General features: G+C 31.8%; 1 protein-coding gene and 2 long non-coding RNA genes across 4 annotated transcripts; 2 read left to right on the top strand and 1 right to left on the bottom strand.

The window, feature by feature from the left end:
- The first annotated feature begins 458 nt into the window (after positions 1–458).
- LOC115700497 (uncharacterized) lies at positions 459–6,559 on the top strand. Of its 2 annotated transcripts, XM_061102489.1 has the most exons (3): positions 459–731; positions 3,511–3,576; positions 4,031–6,559. In XM_061102489.1, exon 3 carries the CDS (start codon positions 4,031–4,033, stop codon positions 6,200–6,202), a length of 2,172 nt encoding a protein of 723 aa, XP_060958472.1. In that variant the 5' UTR covers positions 459–731; positions 3,511–3,576; the 3' UTR covers positions 6,203–6,559. The 2 variants fall into 2 exon arrangements, with proteins under 2 accessions (XP_060958472.1, XP_030483900.2); XM_030628040.2 differs by lacking the exon at positions 3,511–3,576 and having other exon boundaries at positions 460–731.
- A 1,215-nt stretch (positions 6,560–7,774) lies between these two features.
- LOC133030182 (uncharacterized) lies at positions 7,775–8,965 on the top strand. Its single transcript, XR_009684042.1, has 2 exons — positions 7,775–8,092; positions 8,371–8,965. It is a non-coding gene; the product is annotated as an uncharacterized LOC133030182 (long non-coding RNA).
- Positions 8,559–10,369, bottom strand: LOC115701216 (uncharacterized). Its single transcript, XR_009684041.1, has 2 exons — positions 9,487–10,369; positions 8,559–9,401 (listed from the first exon to the last, which is right to left on the bottom strand). It is a non-coding gene; the product is annotated as an uncharacterized LOC115701216 (long non-coding RNA).
- Positions 10,370–12,543: the final 2,174 nt, after the last annotated feature.

The following is a 12,543-nucleotide window of genomic DNA, read 5'->3' as shown; positions in this document are numbered from 1 at the left end:
TAATATTATTAATAGCTAATAATAAACTAATATATTTCCTAAAAAAAGATTAATAGGGGTTCTCTTCCAATACCACAACAACACTTTGTTTTTTTTTTTTTGAAACTCTACAACAACACCTCGTTGGAAGAAGTATTAAATTAAGACTAATTAAGATTTTTATTCTTAAAACTTTGATATGTATTAAATTATGTATTTGATTTTTTTGGCTATTAAAAGAATCATTTCAATTGGTAGATTTAAGAATTTTTATCCAATTTCATTATATTTTATTAATTTAGTAATTATTCATTTATTAAATTATGTTTCTTAAAAATTAATATCTACCAAATCATACCTTTCAAATTTTGATATATACCAAATTATAATTTATATTAAAATTAAATAAAAATTTTTAAATTTAATAATTCTCATAAAAATTCAAGGATTGTGGTATGTGTTAAAATTGGGTGACAAAAATCCTATTTATCATTTAATTAAATACTCTTTCTTCCTGCTTAAGAATATGTAGAGACACTTCTTCTGTTCACCTCTTCAGTACCAAACCACTCGAATTCTTTTTCATCTTAATCTAATTCATCCATCAAACTTGACTACCACGACCGTTGATGCAATCGGCGACCAGATAGAAGAAGGTCACAGAGAAGCGAACCAGATTGGGGACGAAGCGAATGCCTCAGAAGTGAAATCCATTCCTTAATTCTTTCAGACTTTTGCTATAATCTAACTAGGTACTGTGTTTAAACTTGTATTGCCATTATTATTGTTCTTTCTTACACCTATTATCTTAACTAGAAAAACCCTGGAAATGCAAGGCTGTTTGTGTAACTATTGAGTTTATGCGTTTAATATGTTTGATGAAATGTCTGCATGAGTGCCTCTTTTCTTGTTTGATTTATTGGGAAGAATTAGACGTGGGAAATGTGTTTTTCTAATAATTTACACTTTGGATTGTGTTGGGTGTGTGTACGTGAGGGTTGTGTTCTTCAAGTTCTCGTATATGTATGTGATTAGAAAAATGAATATACCTTTGTCCTAGGGCAGTGTTAATTATGATTTTACAAAATGGGTTGTTGACATCCATTTGATTTAGTAGTGCTGACCCCTTTGGTGTTAGTCTAACCAGTATATTTCATATGCTGTTCTTTCCACCCCTATACATGAACAGCTACACAGTACTACAGTAGTGATGGCAACTTATATTTAATCATAGCATTATGATAGGAGTAGGAGTAGGACAGTATATTTTGATTGCAAAGAGGCTTTGTTCAAGTTGGGAAGGAACTTGATGGGTTCATGCAAACCAGAGAGTTCTTTCTTCATTTCTTGATAATCTTGCTTGGGCTCTTAAAGCACCATTTCCAGCTTGCTATTGAGGTCTGCCATGGTTTGCTCAGAGTAAGCTAATTGCCATTTCTCTTTGGAAGAAAAGTTTCTGGTACCAAATTGATAGGACCCAAATAGATGGTGAACTTTCTCACCAAATATTAGAATAGAAAATAACTTTAAGACTAGGGAAAGTGAGAAGAAAATCTGAGAATGAGTGTCATTAGAAATCTGAAATAGAATAGTTGAGAAGAAACAATGACTCCTGGTTGAATTCGATAGCCGCTCTGTTGACATGATTTCTTGTCAACAAAGAATTATCTACTTCTACTGTGTCTTTTATCGATCTCTCTCACTTTTCAGCAGAAATTTTGTATATTGAAAGCGTTTTACATTTAGGCTCGCTTATTTACAGGGAAGCTCGTATTGGATTTTTCTTATTTTGTTACAAGTTACAACCACAATAAATTCAAATTAAAAAAAAAAGAGAAGCTAAATATTGAAGAGGAACATCTAGTTTGTTTCTTAGATGAATTGTTGACTAATAAAAAATATCTTAGATTTATTCTCTTCCATTCTGATTTCTTTTTATGATTCTACAGACCTACTTGAGTAGACAAATGTGTGAGCAAAAACATGAATTAATTATCCTTATTTGCAAGTAGACATAGCTTTCCGGTTGAATGTAATTCTTTACTTTATATGGTCGCAGACCCAACTGATTGTCATTTTCATTATTTTCATGTGCGCTAAAGCATGCACAATAATATTTATTTTGATAACCAAAGCATGCACAATATTTGCTCCCTAAATTCTTGTTTATTTATACAATAAGGACTTAGTGCAAGTGGTCTGCTACTTTTGTTTCATAATTTTAGCATTATATATAAACTTGTGATCCTACCTGGAATGGACATTTTTTTCCTAAATGACTTGTACGCAAACGGGACAGTCTTTCCTCATAATGTTCAAAAATCTTTGGGTGCCCCTTATGAATTTTGAGCACTCTATCATGTGTTTAACTTTTGGAACATGCTTTTCGGTGCTTGTATTTTCTTATGAGTAACATGTATTTGTGGCATAAGCTTTTCCTTAGGATTGTTGAGCACTCCTCATTAATCTTATACACTTGCTTGAAGGTGTGGCCACCTTTATTGAAACTTGTAAATAGTTCTGATTGCTCTAAAGAACAATCTCTTATGACAAAATTTAAAAATAGTAAAACTTAAAAGTAAAAACTAGAAACAACTTATTAAATGTTTGATTGCTTTAACAAGCAGCACCTTGCGACCACTTGAGCTGTAGTATTTATTTCTCTTTTGCTTAAACAAGCTCGTCACCTTATCATGCCTTCAATCTCAGGTGCTTTGTTTCCTTGTTGCTCTGTAGATATGCTCGAGTATATTGATTTAAGGTTTCGTCCTTGAGATGTCTGTATTCATTGGTGTCGTGGTCTATATCATTACGTTTTTGACAAAACTTGGTTGAGTCCCTTTCTCTGTTCTTCTTCATAGGTACTAGTCACTTATATGGTACTTGGGCCCCAATAGTAACAAACAAGTTTTTCTGTGACTTAGCAAGTTAGTGTACTTGGTGAAACATGGTTCTTATTTGTTTTTTCATCTGTTTTGCATGTTTCTGGCTATCTTGTTGCTGGTCACTCACTCCCTCTTACCACTACACTTGCTGCCTTGATAGTTTGTGCTGACACCAACTTGTTTGTTAATTAGCTTGCCTAATTTTAATTCCTCCCTCGTTTTCTTGATTTCATAATCTCTTCGGTTTGCCTTAGAATCACCTCCATTAGGTAACAACTCTTCTAGGCTGAGAACTCTTAGTGAGAATGCCAAAATGTTAATGTGATTTTTCATTAATGAAGAATTCTCTACATCCGCTAGCATCTTTTTATTCATCTCTTTCATTCTTTACCAGATTATACTGAAAGTGTTTTACATGTTACATGGAAACTCATTTATTTATAGGGAAACCCTTTTCTACATTTTAATTTGAAATATCCTTTCCATAAATGGATATTACAACCATAATAAATTCAAATTCAAATAAAAAACATACTAAATATTCAAAAGAAATGTCTAGTTTGCTTTCTAAATATTTGCTGCTGACTAATTAATAACACATTCATTCTCTTTGATTCTAATTCTTTTGATTATTTCATGGACCTAGTTGAGCAGAGAGGACATATGAACTGGCTGTTTTTGTATACAAGGAAACATAACTTCCTGGTCAAATGTAATTCTTTCTTCCTGCTCACTGATCCAACCACTTGTCGTTTTCTTTATTTTTTATGTGCGCTAAAAGCATACGCAACATCACCTTACTCTCCCCATAGAAAATCTCTTACCTAAAATTTGATAAATCAATGCTCTCATTAACACCCTAAAGATTGATATTGTACACATATCTGAAATATTACAACTCAGCCCGACAAATAAAATAAGTCTGCTAGATAGTATCCTAAAAACTACTGTTTTTCTCTCCAAATATGAATCAATAATGTTTTGGGCCTAGGCATTAAAGGCGTATGACTTATATTCTGTATCTGAACTTTTGATGGGTTCAAGCAGTGAGCTGTAATTTTGACTGCTAAGGTTTATAATGGTAGTGTTGAAGATAAAAATTTTACGTATGAAAACATACTATTTTTCATGTGTCCAAGTAATTCTTTTGCCATTTGTGCTTTCAGATGTCTTTGTATATTGGTCAAATATCAGCACGCACTCATAGAGATGATCTTGAACGGGTTTTTCGGAGGTATGGACAGTGTGATGTACGACTGAAAGATGGATATGGTTTTGTAGTCTACGATTTCCCTCTAAATGCTGAGAAAGCTCTTAGAGGACTACAAGGTAAGAGCATATTTGGGCAACAATTAACCATTACATGGTCAAAAAAACAGCCAAGAGCTTTCCAAAGATACACAAGGGGCGCAAGGTCCTATGAGTCACACGGGAGAGATTTTGGCCGGAGAAAAGGGCCAAATGATTGGGGCAATTATAGCTCAGGTAACAGGCAAACAGATGGTGATGGTGATAGGCTTAATTCTGAGGATATGCTTGCTGAAGGTAGGGATTATCATCAAGAAGAAACAATCGATTGTGTTGGAGAAGAACATGATAATTTTAGGGAAGATTTACGAAGAGATGGTGATGATTACCTTGGAGAAGAACAGGATAATTATAGGGAAAATTTCGCAAGAGATGGCGGTGATTACATTAGAGAACGGGATAATTTTAGAGAAGATTTGGCAAGAGATGGTGGTGGTACTGTATCTAAGATTGACAATGGTAGATGGGGTGAGCGAGTGGATGACCATTCAAATGAAAATGGACTTTATAGTGACTTGAATACTGACCGATATGAACCTTATCAGGGTTATGACAGAAGAGATAAAGATGAAAATCGTTGGAAGACTCGCTCTGGTGGTTCGACACTTGGAAGTTCTCAAGAGAATGTAGGGAGAGAGTTAGATGGTTATAGTTGTTTTAGTTGTGGAGCTTTGGGTCACAAGATGCGAGATTGCCCAAGAAAACATTCTTCACGGAGGAAAATTACAAGGTTTGATCGTGGACCTGATGATGATATCAGTAAAGGAAGAGGTGATGGGGAGTTGGAGAGATTTGAATCTAAGTCCGGGAACAATGTGCAGCCAAGTAAGGGTGCTAAGTTGAGGGAGATGAACGATAAAAGAGGTGATGGGGAGTTGGAGAGATTTGAATCTAAGTCTGGGCACATTGTGCAGCCATGTAAGGGTGCCGAGTTGAGGAAAATGAATGATAAATGGACATCTAATTCAGAAAAGCATCAAGTTTCAATAAAGAACAGAAATTCTGATGAAGTTGTGAGAGTTCAAGGAAAAGATAGTGAAAGAAAGAAAAGAAACAAAAGGGAAACTGGATCTCCTAAAAGACAAAGTGCAAAGAAACCAAAGAGATCAGCATCAACAACTTTTGATTCAGAGTATCCTGCTTCTAGAGCACGTTCAGTTTCAAAATCTTTAAAGTCTTTTGGAAGGTCGATTTCACAATCTAGATCAAGATCAGTTTCTGTAGGTTCTTTGTCTTCTGATTCGAAAGCCAGCTCCAAATTGGGTTATTTAAAATCTTTAAGTTCCAAATCAAGGTCCAGGTCAAGCTCACATACATCCTTGTCTTTGTCTGTATCCATTGGCCGGCCAGCATCCTCTCCTGGTAAGGCACATATTAATCACAAAGAATCTTTGAATGATGGTGTGATTCCCAAATCCCCTTGCATTGAAGTTCGAAAGTCCATAAAAGGTGACACTCACTGCGAAAATGCTCAAACTGAAATTGGAATGACAGTACTCAAGAACGGAAATGCAGTCTCAGCCTCTGAAGTAGAAAACGACACAGAAAAGAACCAGGATACTACTAAAAGCAGGTCATTGTTCAAAATGACTAGTCTTGGCAACTCACAATCGGATGTAGGTGCTGGGCATTCAACTCCAGATGATTTGAAAGTGACATCAGATCAGACAAATTCTGATGCCTTAGCAACGAACCGTATCCTGAAACCAACTGATGCATCAGACTCAGGAACTCCCACTGTCTCCTCGGGCCGTTCAACAAACATATCTTTGAACGAGATGTGCATGGTGCTAAAGCACTACGGCCTAGAAGTCCCAGAAGAAAGCGAAAGACATCATTCTTTAGAATCTTACTTTGGATCCGCTCGCCTGTGGCCGTGGCAGAGCATCTATTACAGGAGGATGAGAAAAGGTCCAGTATCAGTTGAGAACTATGCCAAAAGGGTTGCTCAAAATCAAGAATTCGGTATTGTTGACAAGTACATCAGAAGCAGTAGTGGATGGGGAGAAATGTTTCAGGAAAATCCATGAAAGTTTTTGGCGGTTATACGAGAACTATCTTGCCTTGTAAGGCCAACTTAGAACTTCCATAAGGTTTCTAAGTATAATTTTTGATCCTGTAGCTTTCATGCAAACATGTTTCATATGGTTATAGTTATTATTCATCGTTGTTAGTAGTCATGCATTACCTGTTATTACTTTTTCCAATTTTCTACTACAAACAATCTCTTTCAGAGCTTCTTCTTTTCTTGTTGGTGTTTCTAGCTAAATGAAGAAATGTAGATAAAAATATCTATGGCTTTGGATTGTATGGCTGAGATCACAGTTTTAATTTTTGTGTATTTGAGTTTTAATATTTTTATTAAAGCTTTTTGGTTCATATGCTCATGCTTGTGACTTCATCTTCAGCTGCTGTGACTTCACTTCACTTGTTTATTTATTTATTTATTTATTCACAAAATATAAAGGAATAGGTTGGCATAATAATAGAATTTGAGTTAGGTTGGTTTGCAATGGTCAAATTACTGGACCACCTAATCTAGATTAATAAATCTTATACATATCATGGCTCGAAAACATATACTACAGATATTGAATGATAAATAAACTTCACTTCATTATTTTAACATTATTGTCTCATAATTTAAAATAAATACCACCAACCCCTTTTAAGCTGTTTCAAAAAAAAAAAAAAGTTTTATTTACACCTAAAAATTACCCTAATTTTATAAATGCATCCTATTTTATTATTCTAATTAAATTATGTGTGAAATTTAATTAAAATAATAAATAAAAAATATACTTGATTAATAAAAAAAATTATAAAAATAAGTATTGAGATTTTTTTTTTTAAAATATATTAAGAATGATTTTTAAAAATTATTTTAAGCTTAATTTTTTGTTTTTTTTATTTTTAAATATTGGAGTGTAATAGAATTTTTCAAAAAATAATTATCAAGTTTTTTAACAGAAAATCTTCATTTTATCTAAATATTATATTTGATTTTCTAATTGAAAATTTTTGTAGCACTTGTATGTTATTAGTTTTGTTGTAGGGGTGTTTCTTTGTTTTAGATTTGATTAACTTACACACTACTACAAAAATTAAAAAACTAGGTGGTCTATTTGGTTTATATAATTAGACAATAATAAGTGGGAAAATATTGTGTCCGTATTAATATTCCACATGCTTTTTAATGAAAACCTATAATTCTAATAATGAATGAGAGAGAAAGAGAGGAGTGAGAGAGCTTAAGAAGTTTAAATATGAACCCAAAAAAAAAAAAGTTAATGATAAAAACTGAATTGGTAGAACATGGGGAGATAGTGAGAATGAGTTATGAGGGTTACCAAATAAAGATTGGCATTGTCTAACAGAACTATGGCATTTAGTAATTAATAGATTTAAAAATGAATGAAATATTCAAACTAATTTATGTATATATTGAAGAAAAGAAGATGAAGGTGGAAATTAAATTTGTATTTATCACATGACGTAATAGCATCATTATTGTCAACCGTCTCAATTACTATTGCATTTATGTGATTTTAATAGTCTCTCAATCTAATGTAGTCCCCCAATATATTTTTATTTATTAATCAATGTTATACTTGAGCTACCCAACCCAACCTCCCTAATTATCCTCATTTTGTTCTTACCAAATAAACCCATTTCAACCCATAAATAGAGACTTCGTTACACATGACCCACATTAAAATGTCCACCATATTAGTTGGGCATTTGGGTAAACTACTTTGTAAAATCTAACATATGAAATATGTTTGTGTAAACTGATCACCCTAACCCACCACATCCTTGTCACTAACCCATATTTATTATATAATATGAGTGTAGATTCAAAACTCTTATATGGATATAAATATCTTCCATGGGAACCATAAATTATAAACTAGAAGAAGGTATGGCCACCCTTTTTTTCTGGCTAATAATATTAAAATCTGAAATTAAAGTAAATATTAATGTATCTGTGATTTTAATTTTTAAACAGTTTTCTGAAAAAAAAGAAAAAGAAAAACAATCTCCATACATTATCATGCTAAATGTCAACTAAGTAGTAATGTAGTATTCGTCTGAATTTTCTTTTGTGGGCCTAGAAATGACTATAATGGGCCCCCAAGTTCTATTATTCGATTACTTTTTATCTGTTTTGACCGAACTGAACTGGGTTGTTTTTCAGGTTCAGAAAATCCACTTTCTGATTCGGACACTACCCATTTTTTATTTATTTATTTTTATATATACATAAAAGATGAACCAAAAAAACTATATTTATATTTTTAATATTGGCAGCATGTAATAATAATAATACGTTGTCGTTTAACGTTGAGCAAACGACCATAAGAAATATAAAAAAAGAAAAAAAAATCTGAAAATAAAATAAATTAATATCCTTGAGAGAAAATATTAAGCAGTTACTGTTAGAACATAACGGTTTACATTTTGCCCATGCCAAAACCCCATTTTGCCCCTTCCTCTATTTTCTATGATTAGAGAACGAAAAAAGAAAAGAAAAATACTACTAAAAAAAGTGCTATTTTCACTCCATTTTCCTTGTCTACTTTTTTCACAATCACAAACGAGTTCTTTGTGGATCACAAATCCAAATACATAACTCAAAATCAACCAAAATTTCTAGCATTAAAAAAAAATGGAGAGCAAATAGCACCACTTCCAAAAGAAAAAAAAAGAACTAGTTAACATAATACAAATACTCCTAAAAAAAAAGAAGAGAAGAAAAAGAAGAAGAAGAAGAAAAAGAAGAAGAAGATGTTTTATAATAGTAGTAGTAATAATGATGATGGGTTTAAGCTTAGCTGTTCCTAGGCTTAGAGGTAGGAGTAGTAGTAGTGGTGTTGTCATGGAGGAAATCAAGCAAAACTGTGCTTTTGCATTTTGGGCATTTGGGATCATCTTCTGAGAGCATGACATACATGAGGCATCTTGGGCAACCCACAAGCACCATGGATGTTGCTTCTGGGCTGTTCGAGTATCTCACGCTCATCTCATCTTGATTCAGCTCAGACGACACGCACGAACTCTGCGGCGACGTCGGTGATACCGTCGCCGATCGCCTTGGCGACTCCACCAGCAGCGGGTTTGCCCGTGGCGGCGATAGGTTCAGCTTTAAATCTAGCTTTGGACGACTTCCGTTTCGGCGGCTCATATTTATGTATGTGTAATTTGATTAATTGGACTAATTGTATTAACCTGTAACAAAATAATTAGTAAACAAAAGAATATAAACTAAACTGATATTATTATTATTATTATTATAATTATAAATATTATATACCTGAAGTTGGGTAAAAAGGGTGGTAAGAGAGAGAAAGTAGAAACAAACTAGAATGAAATTATAAAGAGAGGAAGAAAAAGTGAAGATGGTAATATAAGAAGAAGGGAAGGGATGATTATATATATAAGGGGGAGTTGAGGAAGGAGGGAGATGGGTTTTCTTTAAAGCATAATTAAGAGAGAGAGAGAGAGAAGAGAAGAGGATTTAAGAGGAGAGAGAGAATTGAAGTGTTGGGGGTGGTAGAAGAAGATGTAAATTGAGGCCAGGAAATGTATTTATGGTTGGAAAAAATCCCAAGAAATATAGAGCAGGAAGTGGAAATTTGGAGTAAATATACATACATACCATATATTTTGTAATTACAACAAACAGAGAGACTCATTCATTGCTTTATTAGAGAGAGGAGTCGGTGTTTTTAAGTTTTGATGATAGAGAGAGATTTAGAGAGAAAAAATAAATAAGTAAAATATAAAAAATATGTACCATATTATAGCAGAGAAATTATAAATAAAAAAAAAGAGGGGTTCCAACGGCTTTTAAAGCTGATACACCACTATTATTATTTTTAATATTGTAATTATTATTAATATTTTTTATTTTATTAATTATAGAGAGTCAAGACTTAAGAGCATTCATCTCCACCTACAAATTCAATACATAACACCAAAAAATTTAATGGAAACCATGAAAAAGGGAAGCGTAACAGCTAAACCAATATTTAAAATTGCCAACAACATCTAAAATTTAAATACTAAAGAACACCGAGCAATTAATTTGGGTACCATGCACCCACTTAAAAATTTAAGGAACAAAAAAAAAAAAAAGTTACATATGCAAACATTGATATTATTATATTATTTGTGAACTATTTTATTATTTACATACTAAATAATTTTCAATATTGTTATTAAAAAGTGTTTTTAATTTGAGTCTCTCTTTCAATATATATGTGTATAGATAAATATAATATATAATAATTAACTTCTTCAATGATCTGGAGCACTTTTATCGTACCTATGCTTTAAAATTTATTAGGTTTGGCAAATATTGTTAATGCACAACATGTATTCTTTGGCCTCCATATACATTTATATGAAAATAATAATTAAGGACGAGCCTGTTCTCTCAAAAACAGCCCAAGTAGTTATTGTCTTTTATTAGTGGTTATAATTAGGATGAAGAGTATCTAATTCTATACAAAGGACTGTTTGGTATAATATGTATTCTTATAGTATGAGGATGATGATGATTTCTAAGGTTTTTCTCTTCTCAAATTTTGAAAAATTATTACTACATATGAAAATGGGCATTACTTAATACAGTAATTTTAAATTCTTTTTAGAAAGTAGTGTCTATACATTCACAACAATTATAATACAATAAATTTTATATATTAATAATTGGGTAAATATTAAATAATGTGTTTTGTGTGATTCGATTAATTTATGACAAATAAATTATACATATATATTAGTAATTTTACATTTTTTTTCTTCAAAATAATATATCATATTTTTGTGTTCAATTTTTATACATAACTAATCATAGTTTATTTTAATAATTGGGTAAATATTTGATATAATTAAATTTATCAAAAAAAAAAAAAAAATTCCTAATAAAGCATATAAGTTTAATGTTGTATTTTCCACTTTAATATTCCAATTAATAAAATTAATTATTTTGAATTACCTCTAAATAAGTACATAAGTTTGTTAATTATAGTATGTCAATTAATCAATGGTTATTTAGTTTGATCCAGTCAAGCGGAGGGGGTGCCAATCTATAGGCCGATGGTTGAGTAGCAGAGAAAGAGGCTCTAGAGATCATCGGGGTTCGGTGTGTTGGGTGGTTACGTCAAGACTTGACTTTTTTGATGTTTTGTGTGGAGAAGTTGCTGCTTGTTGCTTGGCTTTAAAGACGACAACTTAGAAGGGATGCAATTTTGTAATTATTAAAAGTGATTTTAGGGTAGTGATTAACTCTCTTAATGGGGTAGATTCCAAATGGGAGATTGAAAACTTTTCGAGTCATTGTCGAAGCACCTCTTCTGTTTTTGTGAGTTGTGTTTTTTCTAATATTGATTAGATTTGTAATTTTATGGCCTATAATATGGCTAAATAGACTTTTACCTTACTATAATTGTTTGGATGTTACAGCCTTACCGGCTAACTTAGTTTGTAATAACTATGAGATCTAACTTACTTATATGATATCAATCTAAGAAAGAGAAAATGGTTTTTTAGAAGCACTATATGTATATTTGAGTTCCACAAGCAAAATTGTCCCACAGGCACCCCACTAATCCATGGCCACCGGCAAAATGTGCTACTTGTGATATGTATATTTCGAAATTAGTCGTATTTTAATTTATTTATCTGTAATAAAGGATGAATGAATGAGACTATTGTAATTATTATTATTATTATTATTTTAGAAAATGAATGAGATAATTACTTTATAAATCTCAATATATTTATTTATTTATTTATTTATTTATACTGTACTTTTCTTGAAACAGAAAACACTAGCTTGCTGGCGTTGCTTGAAGACTTAAAAAGTTTCAGGGGTTTCCCTGCAAAATCTGTCAACAATATTGTCAGTGTTCACAAAATGATCACAACTCTGAAACCTCGGAGGCTAAAAGAATAGAAGAAAAAGAAGAAGAAGAAGATAGAGAATAATAGAATTGTTTTATGTATAATAACTATATAGTATGTCTGTAATCTTACATATATAATTAAAACATCTTAACATACAAAATAATAATAAAAACAATGGGTATGTCACTATGTCTACACTCCAGGACACCTCATAAAGGTATTTTAGTAGAGTCCCTATCAATTTGGGCATATTAAAAAGCTTTTTAGTTAATTTTTTTCACAATTGCGTAAATTATATAGTTATATAGAATTTTTTTTAATTTTTTTTTGAGTAGTTTACAATGTAGAAAGAAAAATTTATACATTTTTGTTGCATGCGTATAATTATTTTTTTTTTATACGCGTAGTAACTGTTTAAATTTAATTTTTCGGCATGGTAAATTATTTAAATTTTTTT

This window comes from Cannabis sativa, chromosome 8 (genome assembly GCF_029168945.1).
Source record: "Cannabis sativa cultivar Pink pepper isolate KNU-18-1 chromosome 8, ASM2916894v1, whole genome shotgun sequence".
In the NCBI taxonomy this organism is placed as follows: Eukaryota; Viridiplantae; Streptophyta; class Magnoliopsida; order Rosales; family Cannabaceae; genus Cannabis; species Cannabis sativa.
Note: the sequence above shows the minus strand (reverse complement) of the source record. Positions and strands in the feature narration are given on the sequence as shown.

Excerpts from the sequence above, each read along its gene's own strand:
- LOC115700497 (XM_061102489.1), top strand. The coding sequence starts at position 4,031 with ATGTCTTTGTATATTGGTCAAATATCAGCACGCACTCATAGAGATGAT.